The sequence below is a fragment of the Vanrija albida genome (assembly GCF_041260175.1).
Source record: "Vanrija albida strain AlHP1 chromosome Unknown contig_1, whole genome shotgun sequence".
NCBI lineage: Eukaryota > Fungi > Basidiomycota > Tremellomycetes > Trichosporonales > Trichosporonaceae > Vanrija > Vanrija albida.
This window is the reverse complement of record NW_027191420.1, coordinates 1,164,991-1,191,864: the sequence shown is the minus strand read 5'-3', so window position 1 is coordinate 1,191,864 and position 26,874 is coordinate 1,164,991. Positions and strand designations below refer to the sequence as shown.

The 26,874-nt window shown below is 61.7% G+C and overlaps 11 protein-coding genes across 11 annotated transcripts; 6 read left to right on the top strand and 5 right to left on the bottom strand.

Moving 5' to 3' along the window:
- Positions 1-246: 246 nt before the first annotated feature.
- Positions 247-2,113, bottom strand: Q8F55_000505 (uncharacterized protein; the record flags this gene model as incomplete). Its single annotated transcript, XM_069349158.1, has 4 exons — positions 247-648; positions 686-1,180; positions 1,229-1,562; positions 1,608-2,113. The coding sequence occupies 4 exons, from the start codon at positions 2,111-2,113 to the stop codon at positions 247-249; spliced, it is 1,737 nt and encodes a 578-aa protein (XP_069212702.1).
- An 849-nt stretch (positions 2,114-2,962) lies between these two features.
- On the top strand, positions 2,963-5,575 carry SDA1 (Severe Depolymerization of Actin; the record flags this gene model as incomplete). Its single annotated transcript, XM_069349157.1, has 7 exons — positions 2,963-3,034; positions 3,084-3,403; positions 3,441-3,716; positions 3,762-4,123; positions 4,162-4,601; positions 4,651-5,438; positions 5,479-5,575. 7 exons carry the CDS (start codon positions 2,963-2,965, stop codon positions 5,573-5,575), a joined length of 2,355 nt encoding a protein of 784 aa, XP_069212701.1.
- Positions 5,576-6,891: 1,316 nt separating this feature from the next.
- Q8F55_000503 (uncharacterized protein) lies at positions 6,892-8,658 on the top strand (the record flags this gene model as incomplete). Its single annotated transcript, XM_069349156.1, has 5 exons — positions 6,892-7,587; positions 7,651-7,938; positions 7,994-8,098; positions 8,152-8,400; positions 8,452-8,658. 5 exons carry the CDS (start codon positions 6,892-6,894, stop codon positions 8,656-8,658), a joined length of 1,545 nt encoding a protein of 514 aa, XP_069212700.1.
- A 685-nt stretch (positions 8,659-9,343) lies between these two features.
- On the top strand, positions 9,344-10,730 carry GCV1 (Aminomethyltransferase, mitochondrial; the record flags this gene model as incomplete). The annotated part of the gene is made up of 3 exons (XM_069349155.1): positions 9,344-10,111; positions 10,159-10,339; positions 10,390-10,730. The coding sequence occupies 3 exons, from the start codon at positions 9,344-9,346 to the stop codon at positions 10,728-10,730; spliced, it is 1,290 nt and encodes a 429-aa protein (XP_069212699.1).
- A 379-nt stretch (positions 10,731-11,109) lies between these two features.
- On the bottom strand, positions 11,110-12,682 carry Q8F55_000501 (uncharacterized protein; the record flags this gene model as incomplete). The annotated part of the gene is made up of 7 exons (XM_069349154.1): positions 11,110-11,543; positions 11,591-11,675; positions 11,731-11,793; positions 11,843-11,877; positions 11,976-12,098; positions 12,282-12,358; positions 12,486-12,682. 7 exons carry the CDS (start codon positions 12,680-12,682, stop codon positions 11,110-11,112), a joined length of 1,014 nt encoding a protein of 337 aa, XP_069212698.1.
- Positions 12,683-14,753: 2,071 nt separating this feature from the next.
- Positions 14,754-16,652, bottom strand: MET3 (Sulfate adenylyltransferase; the record flags this gene model as incomplete). The annotated part of the gene is made up of 3 exons (XM_069349153.1): positions 14,754-16,272; positions 16,391-16,473; positions 16,539-16,652. 3 exons carry the CDS (start codon positions 16,650-16,652, stop codon positions 14,754-14,756), a joined length of 1,716 nt encoding a protein of 571 aa, XP_069212697.1.
- A 993-nt stretch (positions 16,653-17,645) lies between these two features.
- Positions 17,646-18,784, top strand: QOR1_1 (quinone oxidoreductase; the record flags this gene model as incomplete). The annotated part of the gene is made up of 3 exons (XM_069349152.1): positions 17,646-17,834; positions 17,890-18,541; positions 18,588-18,784. The coding sequence occupies 3 exons, from the start codon at positions 17,646-17,648 to the stop codon at positions 18,782-18,784; spliced, it is 1,038 nt and encodes a 345-aa protein (XP_069212696.1).
- Positions 18,785-19,231: 447 nt separating this feature from the next.
- Positions 19,232-21,352, bottom strand: FBP26 (Fructose-2,6-bisphosphatase; the record flags this gene model as incomplete). Its single annotated transcript, XM_069349151.1, has 7 exons — positions 19,232-19,525; positions 19,568-19,978; positions 20,018-20,617; positions 20,657-20,716; positions 20,764-20,807; positions 20,857-20,954; positions 20,994-21,352. The coding sequence occupies 7 exons, from the start codon at positions 21,350-21,352 to the stop codon at positions 19,232-19,234; spliced, it is 1,866 nt and encodes a 621-aa protein (XP_069212695.1).
- Positions 21,353-21,649: 297 nt separating this feature from the next.
- Positions 21,650-24,411, top strand: KU70 (ATP-dependent DNA helicase II subunit 1; the record flags this gene model as incomplete). Its single annotated transcript, XM_069349150.1, has 15 exons — positions 21,650-21,742; positions 21,783-21,992; positions 22,032-22,297; positions 22,336-22,435; positions 22,477-22,560; positions 22,608-22,783; positions 22,830-22,932; positions 22,980-23,298; positions 23,339-23,427; positions 23,464-23,710; positions 23,747-23,839; positions 23,880-24,091; positions 24,127-24,186; positions 24,225-24,264; positions 24,305-24,411. 15 exons carry the CDS (start codon positions 21,650-21,652, stop codon positions 24,409-24,411), a joined length of 2,199 nt encoding a protein of 732 aa, XP_069212694.1.
- Positions 24,412-24,512: 101 nt separating this feature from the next.
- On the bottom strand, positions 24,513-25,270 carry GLO1 (Lactoylglutathione lyase; the record flags this gene model as incomplete). The annotated part of the gene is made up of 6 exons (XM_069349149.1): positions 24,513-24,590; positions 24,652-24,812; positions 24,849-24,961; positions 24,996-25,036; positions 25,072-25,132; positions 25,224-25,270. 6 exons carry the CDS (start codon positions 25,268-25,270, stop codon positions 24,513-24,515), a joined length of 501 nt encoding a protein of 166 aa, XP_069212693.1.
- A 530-nt stretch (positions 25,271-25,800) lies between these two features.
- Positions 25,801-26,844, top strand: Q8F55_000495 (uncharacterized protein; the record flags this gene model as incomplete). The annotated part of the gene is made up of 4 exons (XM_069349148.1): positions 25,801-26,049; positions 26,082-26,329; positions 26,363-26,697; positions 26,732-26,844. 4 exons carry the CDS (start codon positions 25,801-25,803, stop codon positions 26,842-26,844), a joined length of 945 nt encoding a protein of 314 aa, XP_069212692.1.
- Positions 26,845-26,874: the final 30 nt, after the last annotated feature.

Genomic DNA, 26,874 nt, shown 5'->3' with positions numbered 1-26,874 from the left:
CCGTAAATGCTATATTCATATCCGTGGAACACGAAGGAGTGTAGTGGCGGCCATAGGGATGGAATCGGATCTTCGTGGTCGCTGGATGGTTGCGCGTTGCGGGGACGGTGGAACGTCAATGGTATAGTCGTTGTGATGACTGGTGGGCCGAGAAACATAATACACGGTGGGGCTAGAACTGGTTCGTTAAACTTCATGCTGGTGGTTCATTGAGGTCATTGAGCAGTGTTCGTGTCTTGCGAGACCTCAAACGGCCACAGGGTGGCGACGGCCGTTGTTGTGGCGACCGGACCTGGACGGCTTGGGGGACGATGTGACGGAGTGGCTGTCAGAGGTCACGGTCTTGGAGGGCGTGCCCTCGTCGTCCGTGGCACTGTGCTTGAGGAACTTGCCGGCACCAGGTGTGCCCTTGGCGCGCCCGTTGCCAGTCGAGTTCCGCGACGACCCCGAGCCGCGACCCTTGCGCCTCGACACAGCCTTGGTCGGGGATTCCTCTGGGAGGTTGACCTTGCGACTGACATCGCGAAGTGTCTTCACTGGAGATTCGGCTGGCTTGGTGGGCTCAACATGGACGGGGCCCTCGGAGGCCTTGTCCGTCATGTACGGCTTGAGAGGGAGGTGCGAGATGTTCTCGTTACGCGGCTTGAGCTTGTGGGATCAGCGACGGCTATCCAATTCGACTTACTGCGTGCTGACCAAAGCGCTTGTACAGGTGATCCACAGTGAGGACTTCAGCGAGACCACCACCAGCAGCCATTGGCGAGGCAGTGACGGATGGCTTCATCACCTTGGACTGGGGGGAGCCGTGGGGGTACTTGGCCGGTGTGTTGTTGGGAACCTTGTTGCGCCAGTTGATGCTAGCTTCCGCCTTGCTGGCAGAGAGATGTGGGTACTGATGGCTGTAGGCTGCCTTTGACTCAATGGAGTTGATGTTGCTCGGGATTTGGACACTGTACACAGTCTTGGTGTTGGGGTCAACGAGCTGGAGAGGAGAGTAAGGGAACCCCGGGACGCCGAGCCCATCCTGGGGAAGCTGCCACATGGCACCGCTCGCCGAGTGGATGGCGTAGTCAGGTGACGGCATCACTGGGACCTGTTGGATGTAGTCATGAGCATAGGGATACCCGACTCCAAGGTGGGAGTGAAGGTCGAGGTGCTGCATAGTTTGCTGGTTGTGGGCCTGGGGGGGATACGTTAGAACGAAGGAGTAGAGACCGAGGTGACTCACGTCATGAGGAAGAAACGAGGACGGAATCTCGCCACTGTTGACCTGTGCCACAAGGCGAGGGGCACCTTCCTTCTTGATCCCAATGATTTGGTGATAGTCACGGATGATGAGCGGGCGCCTCGTGGCCCCGGCGGCGATGCTGCTGTCGCTCATCATGCCTGAGGAGACAGAGTGGTAGCTAGAAGACGACACGTTGCGCGAGCCAGAAGGGTTGGGTTCGCGCAGGTGCTTCGACAACTTCTTCTCGGGCTTCTCGTCGGCCGATTCCACCGCACGGACACCGAAGACGTTCGCCATGTAGGCATTCTGGTCTGACACAGTTGCATCGACGCCACTGGAGAAGATGTTAGCAAGGTGGCACGACTGGAGAGGTACTTACCTCGGGTTCCTCGCGTACGGGAGCGAAAGAGGCCCGTGAAGAAGGGGAATGGGACGCTCGCGAGCTCCCGCAACAGGACGGATAGGCTTGGCCTTCTTCAGCTGCTCCTGCCGCCACTTGGATAGGATGCTAATGTCCTCGGGCTTGGAAGTCGGCGCCGCGGGAAGAGCACGTGGAGTCTCCTCACTCTCGTCGGAATGGTTAATGGCAGCGAGAGGGTTCGAGTGCTTAGGAAGAGGGAGTGAGCCAATGTCACCCGGTTTCTGGCGGCTCGGGGAGGCCTCCATCTCCGCGGCAAGAAGGCGGCGGCGATGGTGAATGTATGACAGTGGCTGGGGTCCGAGGAAGATCTCCAAAGAGGTCGAGGAGGTAGAGTCGGGCCCCGTGGAGGGAGTTGTGAAGGAGACGTCACCCGAAGACTCGGTGTTGCCAGGCGTGTGGAACGGGTCATCCACGATCTTGATTGAGGAGTTGGATTTGACAGAATAAGGGGTAGAGGATGCCATGGATGAAGGGGGATGCTCGCCGGGAGAGCACTCGATGTGGGGGAGGGGGGATCCAGACAGAGTAGTGTCAGGCGTGTGATGCGCAATGGCGATGGGCCTATGGAGGTGTCAGGGAAGGTCCGCCGTATGGGAAGGAAGACACAGCCCGCGACTCACTTGGTGTTGACCTCAGTGGTCAGCGATTGGTCCGCCGATTCAACCGCTGGAGCGACGACCTTGATGTCCGCTGGGTTCGGAGAGGAGGACATCATGGATGTCGACCCAGGTGGGAAGATTGGATGACTGATGTCTACAGAGTGATACGGTACAGAGGCGTGGTCTGTTGACAACGGGGACGGTGGTCAAAGAACGTTGGCGTTGAGCCTCGAGGTAGACGGGTGACGTGTTATCAATGGGGGGCAATGGTCAGAAAGGGAACGTTGGTGGGTGGAAAGGAAAGTGACAGAGGAGGAAGAGGACGAGACGATGAATGGGAAAGAGGAAGAGAGATGAAGGAGAGAGAAATGAGTTGGGGGAGGGTAGGGTTAGGGGGGGGGAAGGCAGCGCTGGTGGTAAGGTGGTTGACCTTCCTCGCTGCTTGCACTGAACCCCCCTTCCTCGCTGCAGCTGCCCGCCCGGCACGCCTCTACCAGGCGCGACTGTTTTGATGGACGTCACGAGTGGAGGTCAAGTAATGTCTGGTGGCAAATCTGGGATAAATGAAAGAAAAGCGAAAAACAAATAAAAAGTCGGCAGACAGTCATGTCCAGGAAGATCAGCTGGGTGTGTGATGTCTACGAGCTTGTATGGTCGTTTGACAACACCAAAGCTATCTCGTGTAGCAACACCATCGCAGCAACAAACGCCAAGATGGTCAAGTCCCGAGTTTCGAGGGGTATCCTCCTCACCAACAACCTGCCTCAGCTGCAGAACCTGATCAAGGTTGGTGCAGCACTCCACGGCACAGAGACGTCTTGCTCACATCTCACAGCGTGACCCCGTCGCGTACAAGGAGGAGTTCATGGTCCAGTACAACCACTACGTCTCGCTCCTTCGTCTCCAGACCGTTGCGCCGGCCACTGGCTCATCATCTACGTCGAATGAGAAGTCTACCGAGCTCTTCGGCGAACTCATCACGTTCGTGAGCCAGTGTGCTCAATGCTACCCGACCATCACCAAGGAGCTTCCCCAGCAGCTGCGCGCTCTCCTCCTCGGCACCGAGGGCGTCATGGCCTTGACTGGTGACCTTCGCGAGTCAGCCGTCAAGAACCTTGTCATGCTTCGCAACAAGGACGTTATCGACTCGGTCGAGTAAGTCGCAGTCCGAAGGCAGCTGCTGATCGTACAGGCTGCTCCAGACTCTTCTCCCCCTCCTCCCCCTGGTGTCCAAGGATCTCCGTTCGACGATCAGGAGTACTATCCTTACCGACATTAAGACGTCTAACCAGCGCACCAAGAACCACCGCCTGAACCGCATTGTGCAAGGCCTCCTGTTTGGCATGATCGAGAACGGCATGGGCGGCGAGGTTATCGGCAACAAGGGCAAAGGAAAGGGCAAGGAGCAGGGTGGTGAGGCCATGTGGGCTGTCATGATGGTGCGCGAGCTCTGGCGTAAGGGTGTCTGGTGAGTCTAGTCGGCTATCTTGCGACGTGCGCTGACGAGGACCAGGACCGACGCCAAGACGGTATCCATCGCTGCTCTCGCCGTCTTCCACCCCAACACCAAGGTCCAGTCTGCGGCCATTCACTTCTTCCTGGGATCGGATACCGATGCCGACCGCGAAGATGACTCGAGCGACGAGGAGGACGGAGTTGTCGCGAGCCGCCGCAACGTCAAGGGCATGGAGCACAAGATGGGCGTCGGCAAGCACGGCAGGAAGCAGCAGCGCCAGCTTGAGAAGCTGAAGACTGGTCTGTCCAAGAAGCGGAAAGAGAAGGCCGCGGCCATCTCCGTCAACTTCCCAGCCCTGGAGTTGTTGAACGACCCCCAGACGTTTGGCGAGAAGCTCTACGACAACTTGAGCCGCTATGGTGAGTTTCAACTTGTGAGGCTGTGCTAAAGCTATCAGACAAGCAGTACACGCTCGAGCACAAGGTTCTTATCATGCAGCTGCTCTCGCGTGTCATGGGCGCGCACAAGCTCTGCGTCCTTGGCTTCTACAGCTACGTCATCAAGTACCTCACGTACCACCAGCTTCAGGTTACCCTCATTCTGGTCGCCCTCGCGCAGTCGGTGCACGAGCTCACGCCTCCCGACGTCCTTACTCCGGTCATTCGCAAGCTGGCCCAGGAGTTTGTCCACCCAGGTGTCGGTGCCGAGGTCATCGCGGCCGGTATCAACTCGATCCGCGAAGTTTGTCGTCGCCAGCCTTGGTGTATGGAGGAGGACCTGCTCAGTGACCTGATCGAGTACAAGAAGTCCAAGGACAAGGGCGTTGCGACTGCCGCTGGTGGTCTGCTGTCCCTCTTCCGTGAGGTCAACCCTGGAATGCTCAAGCGTCGTGACCGGGTGAGTTGGGACACGCCAGGTGTAAGAACACAACTGATACACCTCACAGGGCAAGACGGCCAGCATGGGCCTCATCGACGGGCAGGTGCCCGAGTTCGGCCGCACCAAGGAGGTTGCCGACGGCATCGACGGCCTCGAGCTGCTGGAAGAGCACTTCAAGAACATGCGCAAGGAGGCCAACGGCGGTGTCAGCGACGACGAGGACCTCGAGATCGACGAGGACGACGAGGCTGGTTGGGACAACTGGGACGTCGAGTCCGAGGACGGCTCTGACTCTGACGAGTGGAACGACGTGTCGTCGGACGGCGAGGACTTTGAGATCAGCGATTCGGAGGACGAGGACGACAAGCCCAAGTCGAAGAAGGCCCGCCTTTCCAAGAAGACCGAGGAGGAGGAGGAGGAGGACGACGACGCCAAGTCTGTTGTGTCTACCGCGACCTCGACGGCTACCGAGGCGAGGAAGATCTCGCTGCTCGCGCAGCAGAAGATCCTCACGCCTGCCGACTTTGCGCTGCTCAACGAGCTCAAGCTCAAGGCTGCTCAGGATGCCGTTGAGAAGGGTGGTGGCTCTGCTGCCAAGCGCAAGCTTGCTCTGCTCGAGGCGTCCAAGCGCAGCGTCGGCGAGGACGAGCAGAACCGCTTCCTTACCGAGGGCGAGATTCTTGGTGCTCGCAAGAGGACCAAGCAGGACTACGAGGAGCGCATGGAGAGCATCCGCAAGGGCCGCGAGGGCCGCGAGAAGTTCGGCTCGATGAAGGGCAAGAAGAAGAAGGATGCCCCAAGCTCTTCTACCAACCGCGAGAAGGCGAGGAACAAGCCGCTCATGATGGCTATTCAGTGGGTGTTTCGCCTCTTTGCTGTTGCTGACGCTTCCCAGCTCGAACAAGGTTGTGCAGAAGAAGAAGGCGTCGCTGCGCGACAAGCAGATGCGTCTTCGTGCTGCCATCGACAAGCAGAAGAAGTCGAAGTTTTAGAGAGCTCTTGTCACTTGTTGCTTCATCCTGTGTTCACTTCTGTAACCTCTATGCATTTTCCACTGGGCATTAGTAAACCTTGGCAGCTCGTATTAGCTCTGTCCAGACCCAGAAACGTGGGGCGGCTGGGTTAGGATGACGATCTGGACAAGCTCAAGGCCCGCACATGGCATTGAGGGCATTACCCAAAGTGGACATGGAAGATGTCTTCTTTGGGTCAAGGGAGGGGGCAAAGGGAAGAGACGAGGGGAGGGCGGAGCAGCAAGAAACGCGCCTAAGGATTTCCGATCAAGGAGCCGCGGCGCGCAAACGCGCCGTTTGCGCCATTGTCGAGCGCGAGGACGACGAGGGATTCAAGGAGCAGCGCGTGGGGCGGCGTGTGGCGCGTGCCCTGGCCCTCATGCTGCTTGCGGCTGGCGCGTCTGGCAGTGGCAGTGGCAGGGTGGCAGTGGGCCAGAAGGGGCAAGAGGAAGAAGTGGGTGCAAACGAGGGTGCGTGGTGTGTCGTGCGTTGTGCGTCGCCGTGCGGCCGTGCATACATGGCGAGCAGAGCATTGAGAGGGCGAGGCGGTGGCGGCGCCGACTTGACGGTGCTGCAGTGGTGTCTCTGGTACCGGGCCTGGTCGTCGGAAGCATCTGGCTCGTTGCCTGACCCATCTGCCTGGGCCAAAAAACGACGACGGCAGTGGGCGAGCCAGGCACGGGCCCCTGGCTTGTGCCGGTGCTGGGCGTGCCCCCCACTTTGGGTCCTGGCTGGTACCCACCCCACCCAGCCGGCCATCGTCACGACGCAGACCGCCCAGTCCAAGCTTGTGCCGCCCCTCCGCCCTCCGCCCCGCCCGCTGCCTGCCCCCGCCCTCCCCCCCCCCCTTACTTACCAACAACACGAGCCAACCAACGACGCACTGCACTGCACCCACCTGCGACCACCAGCGACACCACCACCGCCGCTCGCTCGCTCGCTCGCTGCTTGCACGCTGCAGCCGCCTGCCCCCTTTTACCTCACTCCATCAGCAAACAATCAACCATCATCCATAAACAACAAGCACCGCGACTGCACCGCACAACTCTCACACTTTCCCTTACCACTCCTCACTGTCAAAGCGGCAACTCTCCCCCCCAACCCCCTCACCCCTCGCAGTCAGCGCCCAGCCACCCCTTCCCCCCCGCCCCGCCCATCCACCCACCCACCGCCTTTGCCAGCAACCAAGTCTCAGTCTGCCCGCACGGTCCGACTTTTACACCACCCACTCGCCCTTCCCCCCCTCCCCCTCGCTCTCACAGCACTCACCCCCCCTCGTCACGTAGGACGAGGAAATGGCAACATCTTCGGGCGCACCGCCATCCAACACGGCCGACACTGTCCCTCAAGCCGCTCCTGGGTCGTCGGCCAACACATCAACCGGCGCGGATGTCTCTTCTCCCGCAGCCGCGTCCTCGTCTGGCGCAGTGACCGGCCAGCCGCCAGCCGAAGCGGCGGCCCCGGTCGCCGCCCCCGCGGATGCGTCGACGTCGTCGCAGTTAGCAAAGGCATCCTCCTCTGCGCCAGCACCAGCGGCCACGACGGCCAAAGGCGGCAGCGCCGAAAAGGCTCCTGCTGCTGCCGCTGCTGCCCCCGTGCCTGCAGCTGCCAAGTCTGTGCCGGCCAAGCCCGCGTCCAAGAAGAGACGGAAAAGAGGTGGTCTGGCGTCCATTTTCGTTGTCCTCGGCTGTCTTTCAACCGATGACTTTGAGGACATTCCGCCCGCAAAGTCGACCGCGACCTCCAAGCCCACGGGCCCGAGCCAGCCATCCGGTTCGGCGGCGACTGCGACGGCGGCCAAGACGGCCGTCGTGCCTGCTGCCGCTGCCAAGGACTCGACTGCGACCACTTCGAGACAGCCGGATGCCGCGACCAACGGCGAGAAGGTTGTCGACAAGTCGGCGGACCGAACCTCGACCCCGCCGCCAGTGATCCCCCTCCCAGACGGTCTGGTCCCGGCGAGTGAGCCCACCACTGCGCCCCTTGAAGAGGTGAGAGCTGCCGCCCCTTGTGCACTCTGCTGTGGTTCCCATTGCTGACATTCATCCTTTCAGACGGCTGGCTTGACTTCTGCGGCTGTTCAGGCTCCGGGCTCAGGCTCAGAGATCATCCACCAGCACATGCTGCACCGTAGCGAGTCGGAGCACCACCTCCCCCACGCCCACGCCGGTGCCGAGGCCCACAACAAGACGGACACGAGCGGCGGCTACTCGGACCTCAGCGACTCGGAGGACCCTGATGCCAGCGCCGGTTCGCAGGAGCTGTTATACGGCGACGAGGACTACGAGGACGAGGAGGACCGCTTGATTGCGCAGGGTGGTATTGGTATCCCCATCGACGAGGTGAGTGTCGCGACGACGCGCCAGCGTTGAGAGGCGCCGTTGCTGACATGGCCAGCACGGCAACCCCGCACCATTGTTGCCCGAGATTGACAAGAGGGACACTGGCCGCAAGTGCTTGGTCCTTGACCTGGACGAGACTCTTCTGCATTCCAGTTTCAAGGCGAGTAGATCAGAGTCGCCGCGAAGCGGACATTGGGCTAACGCGCGTTACAGATGTTGCCATCGGCCGACTACATTGTCCCCGTCGAGATTGAATCGCAAACGCACAATGTCTATGTTATTAAGCGCCCCGGTGTCGACCACTTCCTGTCCGAGATGGGCAAGATCTATGAGATTGTCGTCTTCACCGCAAGTCTGAGCAAGTATGCCGACCCCGTGCTCGACATGCTCGACGTCGGCCGGGTCGTGCGCCACCGTCTGTTCCGTGAGAGCTGCTACAACCACAAGGGCAACTATGTCAAGGTGAGTCGGCGCTGGCGCATGTCATTGGGCAACAACTGACCCATACTCTAGGACCTCTCGCAGCTGGGTCGCGACCTCTCGACGTCTATAATCATTGACAACTCGCCCGCTTCGTACATTTTCCACCCCAACAATGCTGTTCCGGTTTCGACATGGTTCAACGACCCTCACGACACTGAGCTCACCGACCTTTGCCCGTTCCTGGCCGACATGGCGACCGTGGACGACGTCCGCGGCGTGCTCGACGGCAGCATCTAATACAGCGTTTCTTTGCAACCCACCACATTGTCATCGTCTCACCACGTCCACCACCACACCGCACCCACCACCGCACCCACCACCACCACCCACCCATTCATACAGGCCGTCGTCTAATCGTCTGACTGGACTTTTGCCGTGATACTTCCTCTACATTTGCGCATAGTCTATTGTCTCTTCGCACTCTCCACGAGATACCCCGATACCAACATTTGTACACTTTCCTTGGCGCTGTGGCCTCTTCACATCACACTGCGTGCGTCCCTCGTCCCTTAAAGCGTTTGTTACAGCCTCGAACCCCTAGTCAATACACTCTTTGTCTGTCTGCACATGCGCATTGATATCCGCACATGCACAGTATGCAGTGGGAGGGGGTGTAAGCCCTGGTAGCGTGAGTGATGCAGCGGATCGAGGTCGCACGCGGGTAATGCCGAATGGGCCGGTGCGCGTGAAGCGTCGCTCGCGGCGTCGCGGTTATTTCCAACACTTGTGAGCCGAAGTTCCAATGACGGCGTTGGAGTCTTGTCGTTGTTGGACGGCCCGATTTCCAAGGACGCGGCGTGTTTTCCACAAACGGTGGCTGCGAATGGACCATTGCTATCGCCCTATCGAATAAGAGCAGCGCCGTGTCCGCATCACATCGCCCTCGACTTGCATTCCCCTCCAACTCAGCCCCACTCACACCATGCTCGCTGCCCGCTCCTCCCGCGCCGCTCTCGAGCGCCTCGCCGCCGCGCCCACCACCGGCCGCCTCGTGCTCCGCGGCTTTGCGACCTCGCGCGCCCAGGCCGAGAAGGTAGGCTTGCCCCCCCTCGCTCCCACTCACGCCCAGCTCAAGCGCACGCCGCTGTACGACTTCAACGTGAAGAACGGGGGCAAGATGGTGCCGTTCGCGGGGTGGGACATGCCGCTGTCGTACGGCGACGTGGGGCAGGTCGCGGCGCACAAGCACGTCCGTGAGAGCGCCGGCCTGTTCGACGTCTCGCACATGGTGCAGCACGAGTTTACCGGCGCCGGCGCGCAGGACTTTTTGCTGTCGCTGACTCCGACGTCGCTCGACAAGCTGGCGAACAACACGAGCTCGCTCTCGGTCCTCCTCAACGACGAGGGCGGCATCATCGACGACACGGTCATGACCAAGCAGGCAGAGGACGGGAGCAGGTGGTACGTCGTCACGAATGCCGGCCGTGCCGACGAGGACATTGCGCACCTCGACGCCAAGATCGGCGCGTGGAATGCCGAGCACAAGGACAAGCCGGTCAACTGGAAGATCCTCGAGGGATACGGCCTCGTCGCGCTCCAGGGCCCCAAGGCCGCCGACGTGCTCCAGCAGCTCACGGGCGCCGACCTCTCCCAGCTCAAGTTTGGCGGCAGCCTCTACGCCGAGATTGGCAAGGACAAGGTCCGCTGCCACATTGCGCGTGGTGGCTACACTGGCGAGGACGGGTTCGAGGTGGGTTGGGCGGGTCCTGCCGGCCGACAGGTGGCTAACGGCACCAGGTCTCCATCCCCCCCGCTCACGCCGTTAGCGTCACAGAGGAGATTACCGCCAACCCCGACGTGTGGCTCATCGGCCTCGGCGCGCGCGACTCGCTCCGCCTCGAGGCCGGCATGTGCCTGTACGGCCACGACCTGGACGAGAGCGTGAGCCCGGTTGAGGGTGCGCTTGCCTGGCTCATCGGTGCGTCGGCCTCTCCCCCTCCCTCGCCTCTGTGCGCTAACTTTGTCTAGGCAAGGACCGCCGCACGCCCGAAACCGCAAACTTCCCCGGATCCAGCCGCATCCTCGCTGAGCTCGGCAAGCCCGGCCCCGCGCGCCGCCGCGTCGGCTTCACCATTGCCGGCTCGCCCGCGCGCGAGGGCTCCAAGATCTTCGACGCAGAGGGCAAGGAGGAGATTGGCGTCGTCACGTCCGGCATCCCCTCGCCCACGCTCGGCACAAACGTCGCCATGGGATACGTCAAGAACGGCCACCACAAGAAGAACACAAAGGTCCAGATCGAGGTCCGCAAGAAGCTCCGCGAGGCCACCGTCACCCCCATGCCGTTTGTGCCTACCAAGTACTACAAGTAGACGAGCAGAGCAAGTAGCATTGGTGCGGGGCTGCAAGTGACCGCGAGCACTTCAACGTCTCGCAAGCCGACGCCCACTTCAACGTCTCGCAAGCCGGCGCCGCCCGCACCGCCCGCACCCCACCCACACCCCCCCGTTGTCCACGCCCCCGTGTCCATATTTGATTTCATTAAGAGCCGCTGTCTGTCATGATATTTGGGTTATACACAAAGCAGGTATTGACGTCGAGCGAGCTACGAGTGTCCATGACCTTTGTACAAGGGTAAGGAGAGGACGTCGGTTCCTAACCGACGAATGGTGCTATTCACAGTGACTACCGCGTTACCTAATGACCCAGAGAGAGGGAAGGGAGGGGAGGGAGGTTAGGTGCGCGCACAGATTATAGGGCGCAAGCGATCGCACCGATGAGGGCGGCACCAAGGACCAGAGCAGACGCAAGGGGCGCCGACAGGCTCGCGCCCGAGCCACTTGGCTGGGCATTGCTGACAGAGGGAGCAGCAGGGCCATTCGTCACATTGACGTCGGGGGCAGCAACAGGAACCGGCTTGGGCTTGAGAGGAAGGTCGCTGCCGACAATGCCGACACCGTACGCCTTGGTGGTAGCGCCGTCAAGAGTCCAGGCGAGGCCACCAAAGATGTGTCCGATGAAGACCTCGTCGTGCCACGTCTCGTTGGCGTGGCCAAGACCGGTGTAGAAGGTGCGGCCTGCACCCGGGGCACCAGCGAGGAGGGGCACAGCAGAGTAGGGGCTCTCGATACCCCAGGCGATGGGGTGAGGGCTGCCCTGGTTCGGTCCACCGTCACCACCGTCGTCTGGGCACGTCAGATCTGCGCCAAGCTATAATGCTCGCTCTACGCACTGTTGAAGCTCGACTCGTTGACCGTCAGGTAGACAATAGCCTTCTCATTGCGCGGGTTGTTGGCGAAGAAGTAGACCTCCTCGGGCTGCACGAGCTGTCAGTGCCGAGCTCGAGGCGCTGAATCTGCCAGCACCACTCACGTAACGCCACTCCTTGGGAAGGTTGACTGTCGAGGGGTGGTTGTCATCGAGCTTGAGGAAGGTCTGAAATGGCTGTCAGGGCTGGTTCTAATGATAAATCGCCGCAACTTACCGCGTTCTGAAACGACGGGTGGTAGTTGAAGATGCCTGAGAGGAGAAGTATTAGCAAAAGGCACGGGCGATGCCGTCCACGGTGCGGGTTCTGCACGTGGCGGTGCATGGCGACAACCGAACTCGGAACTCACCGCCCTGGGTCTGACGGAACATGGTCGAGTTGGTGAGAGCCGTTGCGGCGCAGTGGACGCCCATGTAGTGGCCACCGCTCTGGACATAGCGGTGGAAAGCATCCTGCCCGTCCTGGTCAAGAACTGATTAATCTGTTAGCTTGTTGTTTCGACTAGTGGCAGATTCAAAAAGTGTGCCAAGAATGGGCGTCGGGGAATGGTGGGCAGAGGTCGATCGCACGCGTGCGCGCGCGCGCGCCAGCCCTCGCGCCCGAATCCTTGGGACATTGTGCGTGCGAGATCCGAGCACAACTATGCAACACTTACCATCTTCACCCGAAGCAGAAACAAACAACAGTCCGTCAAAGTTCTTGAGGTAGTTGTCGTTGAAGGCACCCTTGTCCCTGCGCCTGTGTCAATGCTGCGGTCAAAGGATGGCTGTACACCAGCCATCCCCATCCAGATCCAGATCCAGATGCAGGATAGGATGGCTGATGTCTGATGGCTGATGTCTGTGTCATGTCGGCTTACTCTGTAAAGTTGAACGAAATGCCAAAGCGGTCCGCGTTCTGGCCGAGCACCTCGATGGCAGTAGGAATCGAGTCGTGACGGAAGCCCGTGGTACCGGTGAAGACGAGGACGCGAGGTGTGTGAACGGGGCCGTCTGCTTGGACGAGGCCGGCGCCAAGGACGAACGCCGAGAGAGCTGCGGCGCCAAAGCTAAGCATGGTGGTGGCCAAGACGAGGTTTTCGTTTAAGAGAGTAAAGGAAGAGAGGAGAACCCTGTCAAGCCCCGCGCAGTCGTTTGCGGGGGTGGTGGCTAATAGGGAAGGAGGAAGATGGTCGAGATCGCCAGCGAGCGGGCTGAGGTTGTGGTAGTAGTCGTGGTGTGGGGGGTGAGCTCGTCGCCGACGTTGATGACTCGGGGTAGTCGTCGAAGTTGGGGGGGTGGGTCAAAAGGAATGGAGACAGAGTAAGGAAAGAAGAGGAAGATGATGTTCTGATTCCCAAGTATAAGGCTCAAAGCGGGTCGAGCGTCCCAAACAGGGTCGACGGGCGAGTGAAGGGGGTGTGGTGTCGGACGGGGGGGCTGGGGGGAATGTCAGTTTGGTTCATAGGCACTTGTCCAGGTACGCTGTGTACACTTCAGTCGCACTCTCTTTGCATGCACACGCCAGTCGGCTCTTCCGTTCCACACACTCGCTCCCTCTGCCGGACTGGGTCGACCGACAGAGAGATATTTTGGGGGCAGGCGGATGACGCGGGGGGAAAGAGGGGGGGCGAGCAGCCGACAACAGACTCTGTTGTCCAGCCAACCATCCGCAGCAGTGGACAGCCGGGCAGGCGGCGGCGTCGGGGGGGCGCCAGGGCTGTCCCTCGCCGTCCGGCCGGCAAGAGGGCCCAGCAAGTAAGATAGCAGCAGAGGGCGAGCGAGGCCTACGGAGAGCCAGAGCGAGAGCGGGTACCCTCTGCTTCCCACCCCAGGTGGAAGGGGTGGAGGGGAGGTGGGCTGTCTGCCTTGAGCCCCGCGCGCTGAGCGCGTTGTTGACACTTTGACCCAAAAAGGCACGCCTGACCCGCTCTCGGCCGACTGTTACGGCTCCCGTCGTATAGGCATACCCCGTCCACCCCGTTCACACACGCCACCAGCGACGTAAAGTACCCGAGGCGTGAGCGAGGGGCGTAAACAATAACAGGGGCGCGGCGGCGGCGACGAACGCTTCAGGCCGCGCGCGCCGCGTGTCAGCCAGGCGAAGGCATCGAGGGCCACTGACGCTCAGACGCTGACACTTCACGCCATCTCTGATGCTACCACCCCACATTCCACCGACGCGTCCTCTGCTCTCGCCCGACACGCGTTGAGTGGCTGCACAGTCGGCCGACGACGGTTGTTATGCTTTTTGCTGTTGCGGCACGACGTGTTCTTTACCTCATGCAGGTCGGCCGAGCTGCATGTAGGATGGGACGGGGGGCCACGTTGCATGCAACGGGCGGCGGAGTGCCGCCCGCAGCCAGCGCAGCACGTCGCCATGGCAATGGAGTTGTTTTCGGCTGGCCCCCCGGTGTTTGTTGGCTGTTTGCCAGAGCTGGAACAACAGCCAAACAGAGTGCCTTGAATTGAGAGGTGAAAAGTGGGCTGTCGTAGCCTGCCAGCCGTGTCCCGCCCGGCCGTCCGCCCAGAGTCTTGGTGTGCTTGGGAGCAATGCTTCATTCCGCGCTGCCCACCGGCGGCCATTTCATGCATGTCTCGAGAGTGTGGTGGGAAGCGGCTGCGGTGAAACTCGGGCGCGAGGACGCAACAAGAGAGTTGTTGGGCTCGTCGATTCCCAGCGAGGCGGCCACTTGTTTATGGGTGTCGGAGAGGATGAAACAGGAACCCTCAGGAATGCGGACTCGTGTTCCTCTCTGTCCCCTAGCCTCCCGACGGACGGATCCCTGACACAACAACGCTGCCACGCCTCTGGTCTCGTGGCAGCGGCGACTGGCTACAGGGTTGCAGCAGCAGCACGCTCGTCCCGTGTCCCCGTCCCAGGAAACTAAGAGGAGCACCAGGATCGACTCCACGCTCCTTGGCCCCACACTGCCACGGCACACGGCTCGGCTCTTCACGTGGCTCTACCCGGAGCTCCTCAACCTTCCAAGCCGGCACGATACCCGGCTCCCCACGACCAACCCCGCTAGTCCAAATACAATGGCATCGTTCTACTAATGCGGTAAATAATGCAATAACACCCTTCCAGCGATCAATGTACAGAGGCGGAGGCAGACAAGTCAGCAAGTGTATGGGGTTTTGGTGGTTTAGATGAGGTTCTGGCTCTCAAGGATCATGATGATCGAGTGGACAATCTCGGGCACAGAGTCGGTGCGGAGGTCGCACGTAAAGTCGGCGTTGGTGGGCACCTCGTAGTCGTCGAGCTCTCCCACACGGGCGCGCTTGTACAGGCCGCGGCGGTCGGCCTTCTGGCAGTGCTCGAGGGGCGTGGCGACGTGGACGAGGAAGAAGTTGCCGCCGGGGCCGGTGACGGCGTCGCGGATGGCCTTGCGCGAGCGCTCGTACGCGGCGGTAGGGGCGGCAATGACGGCGGCGCCGGCCTTGGTGAGCTCCGAGGCGACAAAGCCAATGCGGACAGAGTTGGTGTGCTTGTCGTCGGGCGAGTAGCCAAGCTCGGGCGAGAGCTCGGCGCGGATCTGCTCACCGAGCAGAAGCGTGACCGAGCGGCCGCCGTGCTGCTGCAGCGTAACCTGGAGCGCGCGCGCGATCGTGTCCTTGCCCGAGTTGTGCAGGCCCGTGAGCAGGATGGTGAAGCCCTGCTTGGGACGAGGGGGGTACGAGTCGCGGAGGACCTTGACGACACCAGTGTACGAGAACCAGTCGGGGATGGCGGCGCCGGTGCGGAGGCGCTTGCGGAGCTCGGTGCCCGAGATGTCGGCGGTGGGGGTGCCCTTGGGGACCTCGTCGACGGGCTGGTACTCGTCCGAGCCGGGGAGGTAGGTCATGGCCTGGAAGGGGACCATCTCAATGTCGAGCTCGTCCTTGAACTGGGTGACGAGCTCCTGGGCGTCGTAGGGGCCGTAAAAGTCCTTGCCCTGCGAGTTCTTGCCGGGGCCGGCGTGGTCACGGCCGACGATGAAGTGGGTGGCGCCAAAGTTCTTGCGGATGATGGCGTGCCACACGGCCTCACGGGGGCCAGCCATGCGCATGGCGAGCGGCAGAAGGGCGAGGTGGGCCAGACCCTCGGGGTACGAGGGCATGAGGGCCTGGTAGGCGCGGACGCGGGTGTAGTGGTCGACGTCTCCGGGCTTTGTGAGGCCGACGACGGGGTGGATGAGCACGTTGGCGCGGTGCTGGCGGGCGGCGCGGACCGTGAGCTCGCGGTGGGCGCGGTGCATGGGGTTGCGGGTCTGGAAGGCGACGACCTTGCGCCACGCGAGCTTCTTGAAGTGGGCGCGGAGCTCGGCCGGCGTGAAGCGGAGCGAGACGTAGTCGTAGTGCGTGGGCGCCTGCACGGCCTGCACCTTGCCGCCGACGTAGAACTCCTTTGTCTGGTTGTGGAGGTAGGCGACGGCGGGGTGCGCCTTGTCGTCGGCGCCGAGGACCTTTTCGGCCTCGAGCGCCTTGTCGGGGCGGTAAATGTCCTCGACGGTGAGGATGGCGAGCGCGGCATCGTCGCGGAAGTCGCGGAGCGCAATGCGGCTGCCCGCCTTGAGCTCGAGGCGGTTAATGTCCTCCTGCGACACGTCGAGTGTGATAGGGATCGGGAAGAGGGTGCCCTGGCGGTGGCCGTTGGTCGGCGCGAGGCGGAGCGTGTCGCGGACGCTGGGGCGTGTGAGCTGGTGGCAACGGGGTGGGGGTGGGTGGCCACTCGGCGTGCCGCTGATAGCGGCGCGGCGGGTCGGGTCCGCTGCCGTCGTGGTCGCCGCCACACTGCACTCACCTCGTGTAGTCGCGCTCGTTCATGAAGCCCTCGAGGGGGGAGAAGCCACCGTTGAGGATGAGCTCGAGGTCACAGAGCTGGCGCTGGGCGGGGGTTAGCTCACTCCCGAGTGGCACGTTTGTGGAGCCGGCGGTAGCAGCACACATACCTCTGTGAGGAAAATGTCCTTGAGCTGACGGGCCTCCTCAGCGAGGGCAATGTGCTGAGGAGCGTCGCGAGCGACGAGGTCCTTGAGGATACCACCGTGGGGAGCGTTGGCCATTTTAGCTGGAGTGGAAGGGTGGTGGGAATGGAATGGGGGAGAGAAGCGCGACGAGATCAATGATGATATAGATGGTGTGCACCTGCTCAATGTTGGGAATAGCGAGCAAGCAGGCACTCGCTGCCCGCCCGCGGCCGTCGCAAGCGTCAGTCAGCCAGCAGCTGTGCCACCCCACCCCAGCACGGCTGCTCGCTCGGGAACGTTGCGTGCTTGTCGACTTTTTTGCCTTTCGACGTCACTTGTCACTTGTTATTCCAGATAGTCGGGCCACGACTTCTCCACACGCTGCCGCGTCCGCTGCGCGGGGATCGATCCCAGTGTAGTATCAGTGCACTGTCTCGGCTAATGATTCAACGTTTTTGTCAAGATATGCTGTGATAGCACGCCATCGGTTACCTCAATCTCGAAGGGCGGACGGGACGCAAGACGCCACCTTGGGCGCAGTTCCAGATATGCCACGTGTGCCACGTGGGGTGGAGCAGGGGGTTAGGCGGGCAGGGCGAACCACATGCTGGCCTGGCTTCCTTCACGCCTAAATCTCAGTTAACGCCAATGCCACGCGGCGTCGCCCTCGGCTCCGCCCCACCGGATTTCCCGGCTGCCGGCTCGTCAGACACCCCCGGTACAATGACATAATGGCCCTCGTTCTGCTGACACCGCCGGTTTATTGCTGGCAACGATTCCCCCATTGCACTAGCTATCGACGCAGTGGAGGCTCGTTTGCGTGCATGCGCGCAGCCGTCCCCCTCGCCTGCACGATCGTTTAAGCTGGTGGAGGGCCCATTGTCCCCGGCCTGGCTCGTGGGCAATGCCGAGCCGGCTTAGAAATCTAAGCACCAGGTGCCCCACTTTCGTCACCCTCGGGGGTCATAGTCGCCGAGCGGGTATAGCATGTGACGTGATTGCGGACGTGTATATAGGAGCGAGCGGGGCTGTCCTCAGCCAGCTACTCACCTTCCCCCCCCCCCCCCCCCACCGAAAACCCAAAACACAATGTCCCTCCCTACCCAGCAGCGCGCGTGGATCCTCTCCAACCCCCCCGCGGGCGAGATCCAGAAGGACACGTTCGAGCTCGTCACCCGCGACCTCCCCGAGCTCAAGGACGGCGAGATCCTGCTGCAGGTCGAGTCGCTCTCCAACGACCCGGCGCAGCGCGGCTGGATCCAGAAGGACCAGGACCCTGTGCGTGCGGCGTGCTGCCTCCCCCCCCGCCCTCTAGCCCGCTAACACCCCCCAGGAGCGCGCCTACTCGCCCCCCGTGCAGAAGGGCGACATTGTCCGCGCGACCGGCATCGGCAAGGTGCTCAAGAGCCGCTCAGACAAGTGGCAGGAGGGCCAGCGCGTCGTCGGCATGTGGGGCTGGACCGACTACGCGATTGCGCCGGCCACGGCCGTGCAGTTTGCCGCCATCGACCTGCCCGGCAAGCCTACGGCCTCGCTCTCGGTCCTCGGCATGGTCGCCGTCACGGCGTACCACGGCCTGTTTGACGTGCTCGACCTCAAGCCCGAGCACGCGATTATTGTTTCGGGCGCCGCCGGCGCCGTCGGCTCGATCGTCGTCCAGCTCGCCAAGAACGTCGTCGGCGCCCAGCGCGTCATCGGCATCGCCGGCGGAAAGGACAAGTGCGACTGGGTCAAGAGCCTCGGCGCCGACGACTGCATCGACTACAAGGAGGCCGGGTGGGCGGAGAAGCTCAAGGCGGCCCTGCCAAAGGAGGGCGCCGACCGCGTGTTTGAGAACGTCGGCGGCGAGGTGCTCAACGAGATCTTCAAGGTCACGCGTCGCTTCGGCAAGATTGCGTCGTGCGGCATGATCGCGGGCTACAACGGCGCCGCGCAGAACCTGACCAACGTGTCGGAGATTGTCAAGAACCGTCTCGTTCTCCAGGGTGGGTTTGCTGCGGTGTTTGTGACCCCCGGCTGACACTGCCCCAGGCTTCATCGTCATCGACATTGGCGCCCGCTGGCCCGTCGCCGTCAAGGAGCTCGCCGGCTGGGTCACCGAGGGCAAGATCAAGATCGACGGCGCCGAGACGCTCGTGCCCGCAAAGGTCGACGACATCCCCCAGGTCTGGCAGCGCCTCTTCGTCGGCCAGAACCGCGGCAAGCTCATCACCCAGCTCACCAACTAGCCGCGCCCAGTGTAGCAACTAAAGTGTATATGATGATGCATGAAGAGTGAAGAAGGAGGTCACGAGGGCGGCTTCCGCGGCTTCGGCTCCGGATAACCGACGCCTGTGGACGATGCCTCTGCCGCTGCTGCCCACTGATCGACCTCAACGCCCGTGCCATGCGCCTCAGTGCCAAGAAAGCACAAACTGGAGTAACCAGTCGTCGTCGCCATCCATGTCGATCAACGAGCAACCGCTGTCGCAACGATTGGCGCTGCCGTTGTCGTGTCTCAATTCACAAATCACGCCAATGCGGCTACGGCAAGGGCCGCAGTCGCCCCGTATCCGCCCGCCCGCCCGCCCGCCCGAAAGCCACACGACATTGCATTCTAGCTCTACAACGATTTCACCGAGTCTCATGCGATACACCTGTCTATGCTGGTCACGGCAACATGTTCACTGCAACCCCTACGCCGCCTTGGCACTGTCCGCCGTCTGGTCGTAGTACTTACGCGCGCTCGTGTCGTGGACCGGGATGTCGCCAGACGGGATATTCGACAGGCCGTACGTCGGGTTCTTGCCGTCCTTGCTGGGCTTGGAACGATGTGTGTCGACCGCAGCAATGGGCAGGGCAAAGCGCTCCTCCAGGCATCCGTACGCGCGCGGCGAAATCTTGATGAGAGTGTGCAGAGGCACCTTGATGTAAGGAAGCTCCTCCTGGCTCAGGCCCATGAAATAGGCGTAGAGGCAGCGGATAATAGCCTATGTGGGTTAGCTTTGAGAGAGAGAGATGTTTCCACCCACCTGGTGACCAATGATGAGAATGTTCTCCTGGCGCTCGAGCTCCATGATGACAGGCTCGAGACGCACAACAACATCCCTGTACGATTCTCCGCCGCGGTAACGGTAGTTGAACTTGTCCTCGTCGCGAGCCTCGTAGTCCTCAGGGTACTTCTGCTCAATCTCCTCGTACGTCATGCCGTCGCAGACACCAGCGTCGAGCTCGTCGAGCGCCTTCCAGGTCTTCTTCTCAAACGGAAGCTTGGAGGCAGTCTGGATGGTGCGGGTGAGGGTGGACGTCCAGACCTCGACTCCGCCCCCGCCAATGTGCTTCTTGACCATGTCCGGGAGAGCTTCGGCATACTGCATGCCACGGGGTGACAGCTCGGCGTCGCCTCCGATCTTGCCCTCGACGTTGTACATGCTCTCGCCGTGCTTCGGCTGTCAGCACGAGTCCAAAGATTGCCGACCTACTCTCGACAGATAGATGCTGCGAGGCTTGAGGTGCAGGTTCATGAGGTAGAAGGCGATTCGACTCTGCAGATAACTCTCGATGCGGTTGATCGACACCTGCTGTCCAACATTCTGAATGCGGCAGAAGCTGATATCGGGTTCGGAGATCGTCTGGTAGACCTTCTCGTACGCAGCAATGCGCTTGCGGAAGTCGGCAACAGCCTCCTCCTGGGACATGCCCTTGTAGTCGGGGTCTCCAGAGCTGGCCTTGAGCGCGACGTTGGCGGCGATCAGGGCCGGGTCATCGCAGAACGATTCGAGGTACAGGAGCTGCAGACCAGGCTCCTTCTCGACACGCTCCCTGATCTTCTCTCGGCGGCTGATCGTGCTGTTGGTAGCGTCCATGATGCCGACGTTGCCGCCCTTCTTCTTGAGCCAAGTGATAAGGTTCTCCAGGCTCTCCTCCGCCAGCTTCTCGCGAGAAGCCTTGGCGTCCGGGTTCTCGTCTGAGAAGAAGTGGGCAGAGTGGTCGGCCTTCTCGCCGTGCTGCTGGAAATCCTTGCGGGCCTTGGAGCGACGGAGCTGTCCCACGTTGAACACCTCGACGTTGTACTCGAGCCACTGGAATCGGTCAGCTACGCATTACACACCCGCACTCACTCTCAGGTACCGCATGACCTTGTTACTCAGGTACGACTTGCCTCTGGCAGGAAGGCCAACCTGTGGGGAGTCAGCTTTCCGTCGTAGCAGCTTGTTAGCTGCCTCACCATGGCCACAACAATCTTGGCCTCGGAGTAGTCTGGCTTTTCGACTGGGAGTATCAGCCCTGCACACACCGGGCACTGCATGGGAAAACGTACCGACACCACCGATACCGGAGACTGAGGGCGCACGTTCGAGTCCCTTTGCGTTCGCATTCGCACGAAGAATCTTGGTGCTCTCGTCGAGCGTCTTGAGCCTGGTTTGTCAGCAAAGGCCGACCAACACTCAGACTCACATATCACTCTGGGCGCCAAAGTGCGGGGTCGCAGGCGGGCTGACATGCTGCTTGATGTCACCGCTGGCACGGCGGACGGCAGCAGCAGCGGTGGTCAGGGGCGGCACGGTCGCAGCAATGCCGGGGCTAGACGCGCCGGAGGGGACGGGCGAGGTAGCAGCGCTCGGAGGCGCTGACATGCGGAGCGAGTCGATCTTGGAGATTGCATCGGCAAGGGTGCCAGCTTCGGGAGGATTGTTCGGCGTGAGCGGCTTGAGGAGCGGCGACTTGCTGGGCGACTTGGTGCCAGGGGAGCGCGACAGGGGCGACTTTGTCGCTGGCACTGTGGATTTTGGTGGACCTGGAGGCGGCATGGACATTGTGTGTGAGTGAGTGAAAGGAAGAAGGAGAAGGAGGATGGGTTGCAGTCGAGCGGAACAGTGACTGCGGGCGGGTGACACTGGCAAGGAGGCGGTTGGATGCAAGCGAGTCGATAGTGGGCGGGTGTCAAGGTAGGGGGGTTGAATAAAGCTGGAGCCCCACAGCAAGTGACGCGACTGGGCTGGCTTGGCTGTTTCGCGCTCGCCCGCCCGCCCGCGCTTGTTGATCCGACGCGACCATCATCGACTCTCCTCTCCTCTCTTGTCCACTTGCACAATCGTCAAGCAGCACCCACAATGTCGTCCTACTACGGCGACGGTGCGCGATCAGCCCCAGCATGGGACACACTAGACGGGGGGTACGACGACGAGACCATCGACCAGTCAGAGGTACGCGTCCGAGAAGCCTTCCTCGCGCTGACAGTTGCAGTACCAGTTCGAAAACCGCGATCATATCCTCTTCGCGATCGACGGCTCAGAGTCGATGCACAAGCCGATGCCGGACGAGAGGAACGCTGCTGGTGTGATCCGCGGCAAGAGCGCGCTCCACCAGGCTCTGGAGGCTGTCGTGAGGAGCGAACGAGGCAAGGTCATCACTGGTCCAGCGGACAGCGTCGGCCTCCTGATCTACAACCTTGACGTGAGGTGTGCATGATGGCAGCTTGCTGACGTGCAATAGCCTGACAAGGTTCCTGTGTCGCCCCATGGAACGTACAAGCCCGGCACGTACGTGGTCCAGGCCGTCCGCCAGATCAACCCTTCCGATATCAAGCGCCTCGTCAAGCTCCTCCAGACGGCCAATGAGCAGTATGACAAGCAGGAAGACAACGATGAGCCGACAGTTGAGCCGCCTATTCTGCGCAAGACGTTTCCTCCGTGTGCCCCTAAGAACGAGCTCAACCTTGCCGATGTTTTGTCCACCTGCAACTTTCTGTTCCGGGATGGGTGGGTGATAGGCGTCGGCGCACAAGCTCATAGTTCAGCGGCACCAAGCTTGTTGGAAGCAAGCGTGTACTCATTGTGACCGACAACGATGACCCACCCGGCAGTGAAAACCGTGCGCCTGCGAGGACTGTCTGCAGCGTGGGTCTACACCGGCTCCAGGCATATCTAACCGTTCTCAGGACCTTGAAGCCTATGGCGTCAGTATCAACCCGTTCTTTATCAACCGCCCTGGCCACAAGTTTGACCCCAATACCTACTGGAATGTAAGTGAGATTGCTGGCCCTCCGTCTTCAACCCTCACCATTCACAGGACATTCTGGGCCGAGACACCAGGGACGACATTGCCGATCAAGCGGCCGACGGCCTCGAGATGCTGTCGGACATGATGTGTGATCTCATTGTTCGCCAGGCTCCAAAGCGCAAGCAGTTCTCTATCCCCCTCAAGTTTGGTGGGCGGGATGGTGACATTGTGATCGGTGTCAGCGGGTAAGTGCGATTGGAGCTTCACCGAATGTCGGGCTGACTCTCCCAGATACTCGTTGGTGGCTGAACAGAAGAAGGGTACTCCGAAGCTCGTACGCATGCGAGGCCAGACTGTCGAGGAGGTTGCGATCAAGACAGTGTACACCTCGGCGGTGAGTGCAGCGGTGCTCTCCTTGCCTCAGCCACTGACACCACGCAGGAGACCGGCGCGGACCTCGCAGAGAACCAAATTACCTCTGCGTTCCAGTTTGGAGACGAGGCAAAGATCAAGAACGTCCTCGAGCCAAACTGGTGGGAGTCGGACGAGCACCAAAAACAGCAGGAGATCTACGCCGAAGAGCTGTTAAAGCTGGAGAAGGCGCGGATAGATCGCGGAGAGGACGGGGACGAGGAGATGGAGGACGCCAAGCCCGCGAACACTGTCTCCGACGGCAGCCGCCCCAGAGTTGTGGCCCGCACTCGCCTGCAGTTCTCCGACAGCGAGATCAAAGAGTTCAGGTCCTTGGGCATTGAGCCGCGTAAGTGTGACGATGCGGGCGAACCGCTAACCATGCTCAGAGATCAAGATTCTTGGGTTCCAATCCCCAGACAATCTTCGTATGGAGGATAATGTCAAGCACTCATTCTTTGTTTATCCAGAGGAGAATGTAGGTAACAAGCACCTCCTAGTGCTCACCTACCAGGCGTACATCGGCTCCACGCGCACATTTGCGGCCTTGCTGAAATCATGTGTCAAGTTGGACCGCCACGCTCTGGCACTGTGCCGCTTCAGGATCAACAGCACTCCAGAGATGTGTGTGCTTATCCCTCAGGAGGAAACTTTCACCAAGGAGGGCGCGCAGGACGACCCTCCTGGATTCCATGTCATCGTCTTGCCGTTCATTGACGACATTCGCGACCCACCAAAGGCCTACACGGACAACCTGACCTGTGAGTGACCTTTGGTGGCGCTGAGCTCACCACCAGCCACCGACGACCAGACCAAGGAGATGGAGCGGCTCATGCGCAAGCTGAGGTTCAAGTCGAGAAAGTACCTTTCGGACGCGTACCCGAACCCAGGTGAGTCGGCTGGTACTTGAAGACAGCTGACCCACTCCAGCCCTGGCGTACCACCAAGAGCAGCTGCAGGCTCTGGCTTTTGACGAGGACTTTGACACCGAGCAGTTCGACGACCGTGCACTGCCAAAGTACAAGGGGATCCACACGGCCGCCGGTTCGATCATGACCAAGTGGAAGCAGCTCATTGACGACGACGAGCGGTCGCGGATTGTCATCGCGACCAAGGGCGGCACCAAACGTGCCGTAGTGGAGGTTCGTCGCTTGCCTATGGACCACGCTGACGGCAGGTTGACAAGGATGACCTTGCCGACATTGAAGGCGCGTACAAGAAGGGTTCGCTTGACAAGGTCAGTTACGACTCTGCCATCCGCTAACTGCGTTGCAGCTCAAGGTCCAGGAGCTGAAAGACTATGCCAAGTATCACAGTGAGTGTTGGCAAATCGACGAGCGCTGACTCGGCCACAGAGATTTCTCTTGTGAACAGGAGCAAGAAGGCGGACATCATCGACGCGATCCAAGACCACCTGGATTCTGCCCCAGCGGCGAGTGGTACCAAGAAGTCCAAGGCGTAGTGCGCAAGCGGCGGCGCGTGTTGTCATGTATCATAGTGGAGGCACCGGCACCAGTGGAGGCAACCTCGTTTACATCTCGCACTATCAACCCGATCGGACATTTAAGCGCCGGCCAGGTTGCGGGCGTTGGCGAGGATCTCGATCCAGTATCCATCAGGGTCGTAGATAAAGGCGATGTGCTGAGTAATCAGTGAATCAGCACCGAGCTGGCGTGTAGGACCCGCCCCGACGCCGACTCACGCGCATGCGGCCCTCCTCGGGGCGCTTCTTGAACTTGACGCCGAGCTCAGTGAAGCGCTGGCAAGCGGCGTCGAGGTCGTCGACCGAGATGCAGATGTGGCCAAAGCCGCGTCCGGGCTCCTCGTTGCCCGAGACGTAGCCCTTGAAGCTGGGGTCAGACTCTGCGGCGTCAGCTCGCCCCAGGCCGCGCCACGCACCAGTGCCGTGGTTGTGGCAGAGCTCGAGCACGCCCTCGCGGCCGGTGAAGAGGTCGCCCTTGACGTCCTTGCTCGCGCTGGCCTTGTCGCCAAAGCCCGAGGGGTAACCGAGGCTGCGGGTCAGCGGTGCGGGCGGGAGCCACGCACAAGTAGTTTGTAAAGTCGGGCCCGTCCGACTGGCGGAAGCACTGCCGTCAGTGATGCAGCAGTAGCAGCGACCCACCTCCATGCCGAGCACCTTCTCGTAGAAGGGGATCGAGACCTTGGGGTCCTTGATGCGGAACCTGGGGTGTGGGTGTGAGTGTCGTCCCCCCGCAGCCGCATCGCGCCTGGTCGCGAGCCTCCCCCCCCCCCCCCCCGCGCTAGCCCACCCACATCGTGTGGTTGAAGATGTACGTGCTGACGTCGGTCTTGGCGGCCATGGTGGAGAGTGTGCGTGTGGTGGTAGCTAGTGGGCGAGAGAAAAGAGACAGCATGATGTCAGGGTGGGGCGAGTTATATGCCGAGGACGGCGACGACAGCGACGGTGACACGGTTCATAGGCGATAGGCGCGAACAAAGGTGGAGGGAGCTGCGGCTGGCGAGGGAAACGGCAGTCGGCATGTCGCGGTCCGTCGGTCCGCGCCGCGTGGTGGAGTGGAGGTGGAGGGCGGCTGCGGCGCCGCGCTGTTCGGCCCCCCCGCGTAACCACGTGACCGGCTACTCGCTCCAGCGCCGTGCAGGCATGACTACCCCCCTCTGACAGTGTGGCACTCGGCGCCGCCCGAGCCGCACAGACTGACAGGAGCCATTGCCGGCCCGGTAGCGAGATAACTTGCCGTGGGCGTCGAGCTCATTAACAACCTGCCGACCGGCCAACTTGTCCCCATCGTCTCTCTCCCCCTCGTCCCTCTCCCCCATCGTCCTCTCCCATCACCTACCCCCCCCCCCCACACCCACCACACTCCTTACCATGCCCCCCAACATCCGCGCCGCCGTGCTCCAGCAGGTCGAGGCGCGCCGCGACGAGCGCCGGCCCAACGGCGCGCGCCTCGCCGCCAAGGTCGGCATCATCACCGGCGTCGGGCCCGTCAACGGCATCGGCACCAACGCCGCGCGCCTGTTTGCGCGCGAGGCCGTCGCGGCGGTGTACCTGCTCGACCTGAGCGGCGAGCTGCCGGCGCTCGCCGACCTCCTGCGGTCAGAGTACCCCAGCGTCAAGGTGCGTCTTGTGCTGGGCGCCGCTGACGCCAGTTCACGGCCATCAACGGCGACGTGGCGTCCGACGCCGTGGTCAAGGGCGTCGTGGCCCGCGCGCTCGAGGAGCACGGCCGCCTCGACTTCTTCTTCGCCAACGCCGGCGTCACGCAGCTCGGCCGCACGGCGCCAGAGCAGCTCGGCAGCAAGCCCGGCGCCGTTAAGGAGCTGCAGCAGGCCGTGCGCCCGATCGCGAGCATCCCCGACACCGAGTTCTCGGAGATTATGCGCATCAACGCGCTGAGGTGGGTCGTTGGGTGCGGCGCGGCTGACAACAGCGTGTTCCTCGCGATCAAGTATGCGGCGCCGGCGCTCGGCGTGACCTCGGCCGCTAAGCCCGTGCCGGGCGGCAGCATCGTCGTGACGGCGTCCGTCGCGGGCATCCGCTCGAACGCCGGCCCGATCGCATACTCGGCCTCCAAGGCAGCCGTCATCTCCATGGCTCAGACGTCGGCCTACGAGCTCGCGGGCACAAACGTCCGCGTAAACGCCATCTGCCCCGGCCTCATCGAGACCAACATGACCAAGGCGCTGTTCACGCTCGCTCGTGGCGCGGGCAAGGGCGACGCCGTGGGCCAGCTCAACCCCCTCCACCGCTACGGCCTGCCCTATGGTGCGTGCAGATGCGACGTAGCTCACACCCGCAGAAATCGCGTCCGCCGCCCTCTTCCTCGTGTCCGACGAGTCGTCGTACGTCAACGGCCAGGCCGTGGCCGTCGACGGCGGCCTGTCCGGCGGCCACCCATACGCCCGGATGTAGAGCCCCAGCGCACAGTTGTACGTTTAAGCG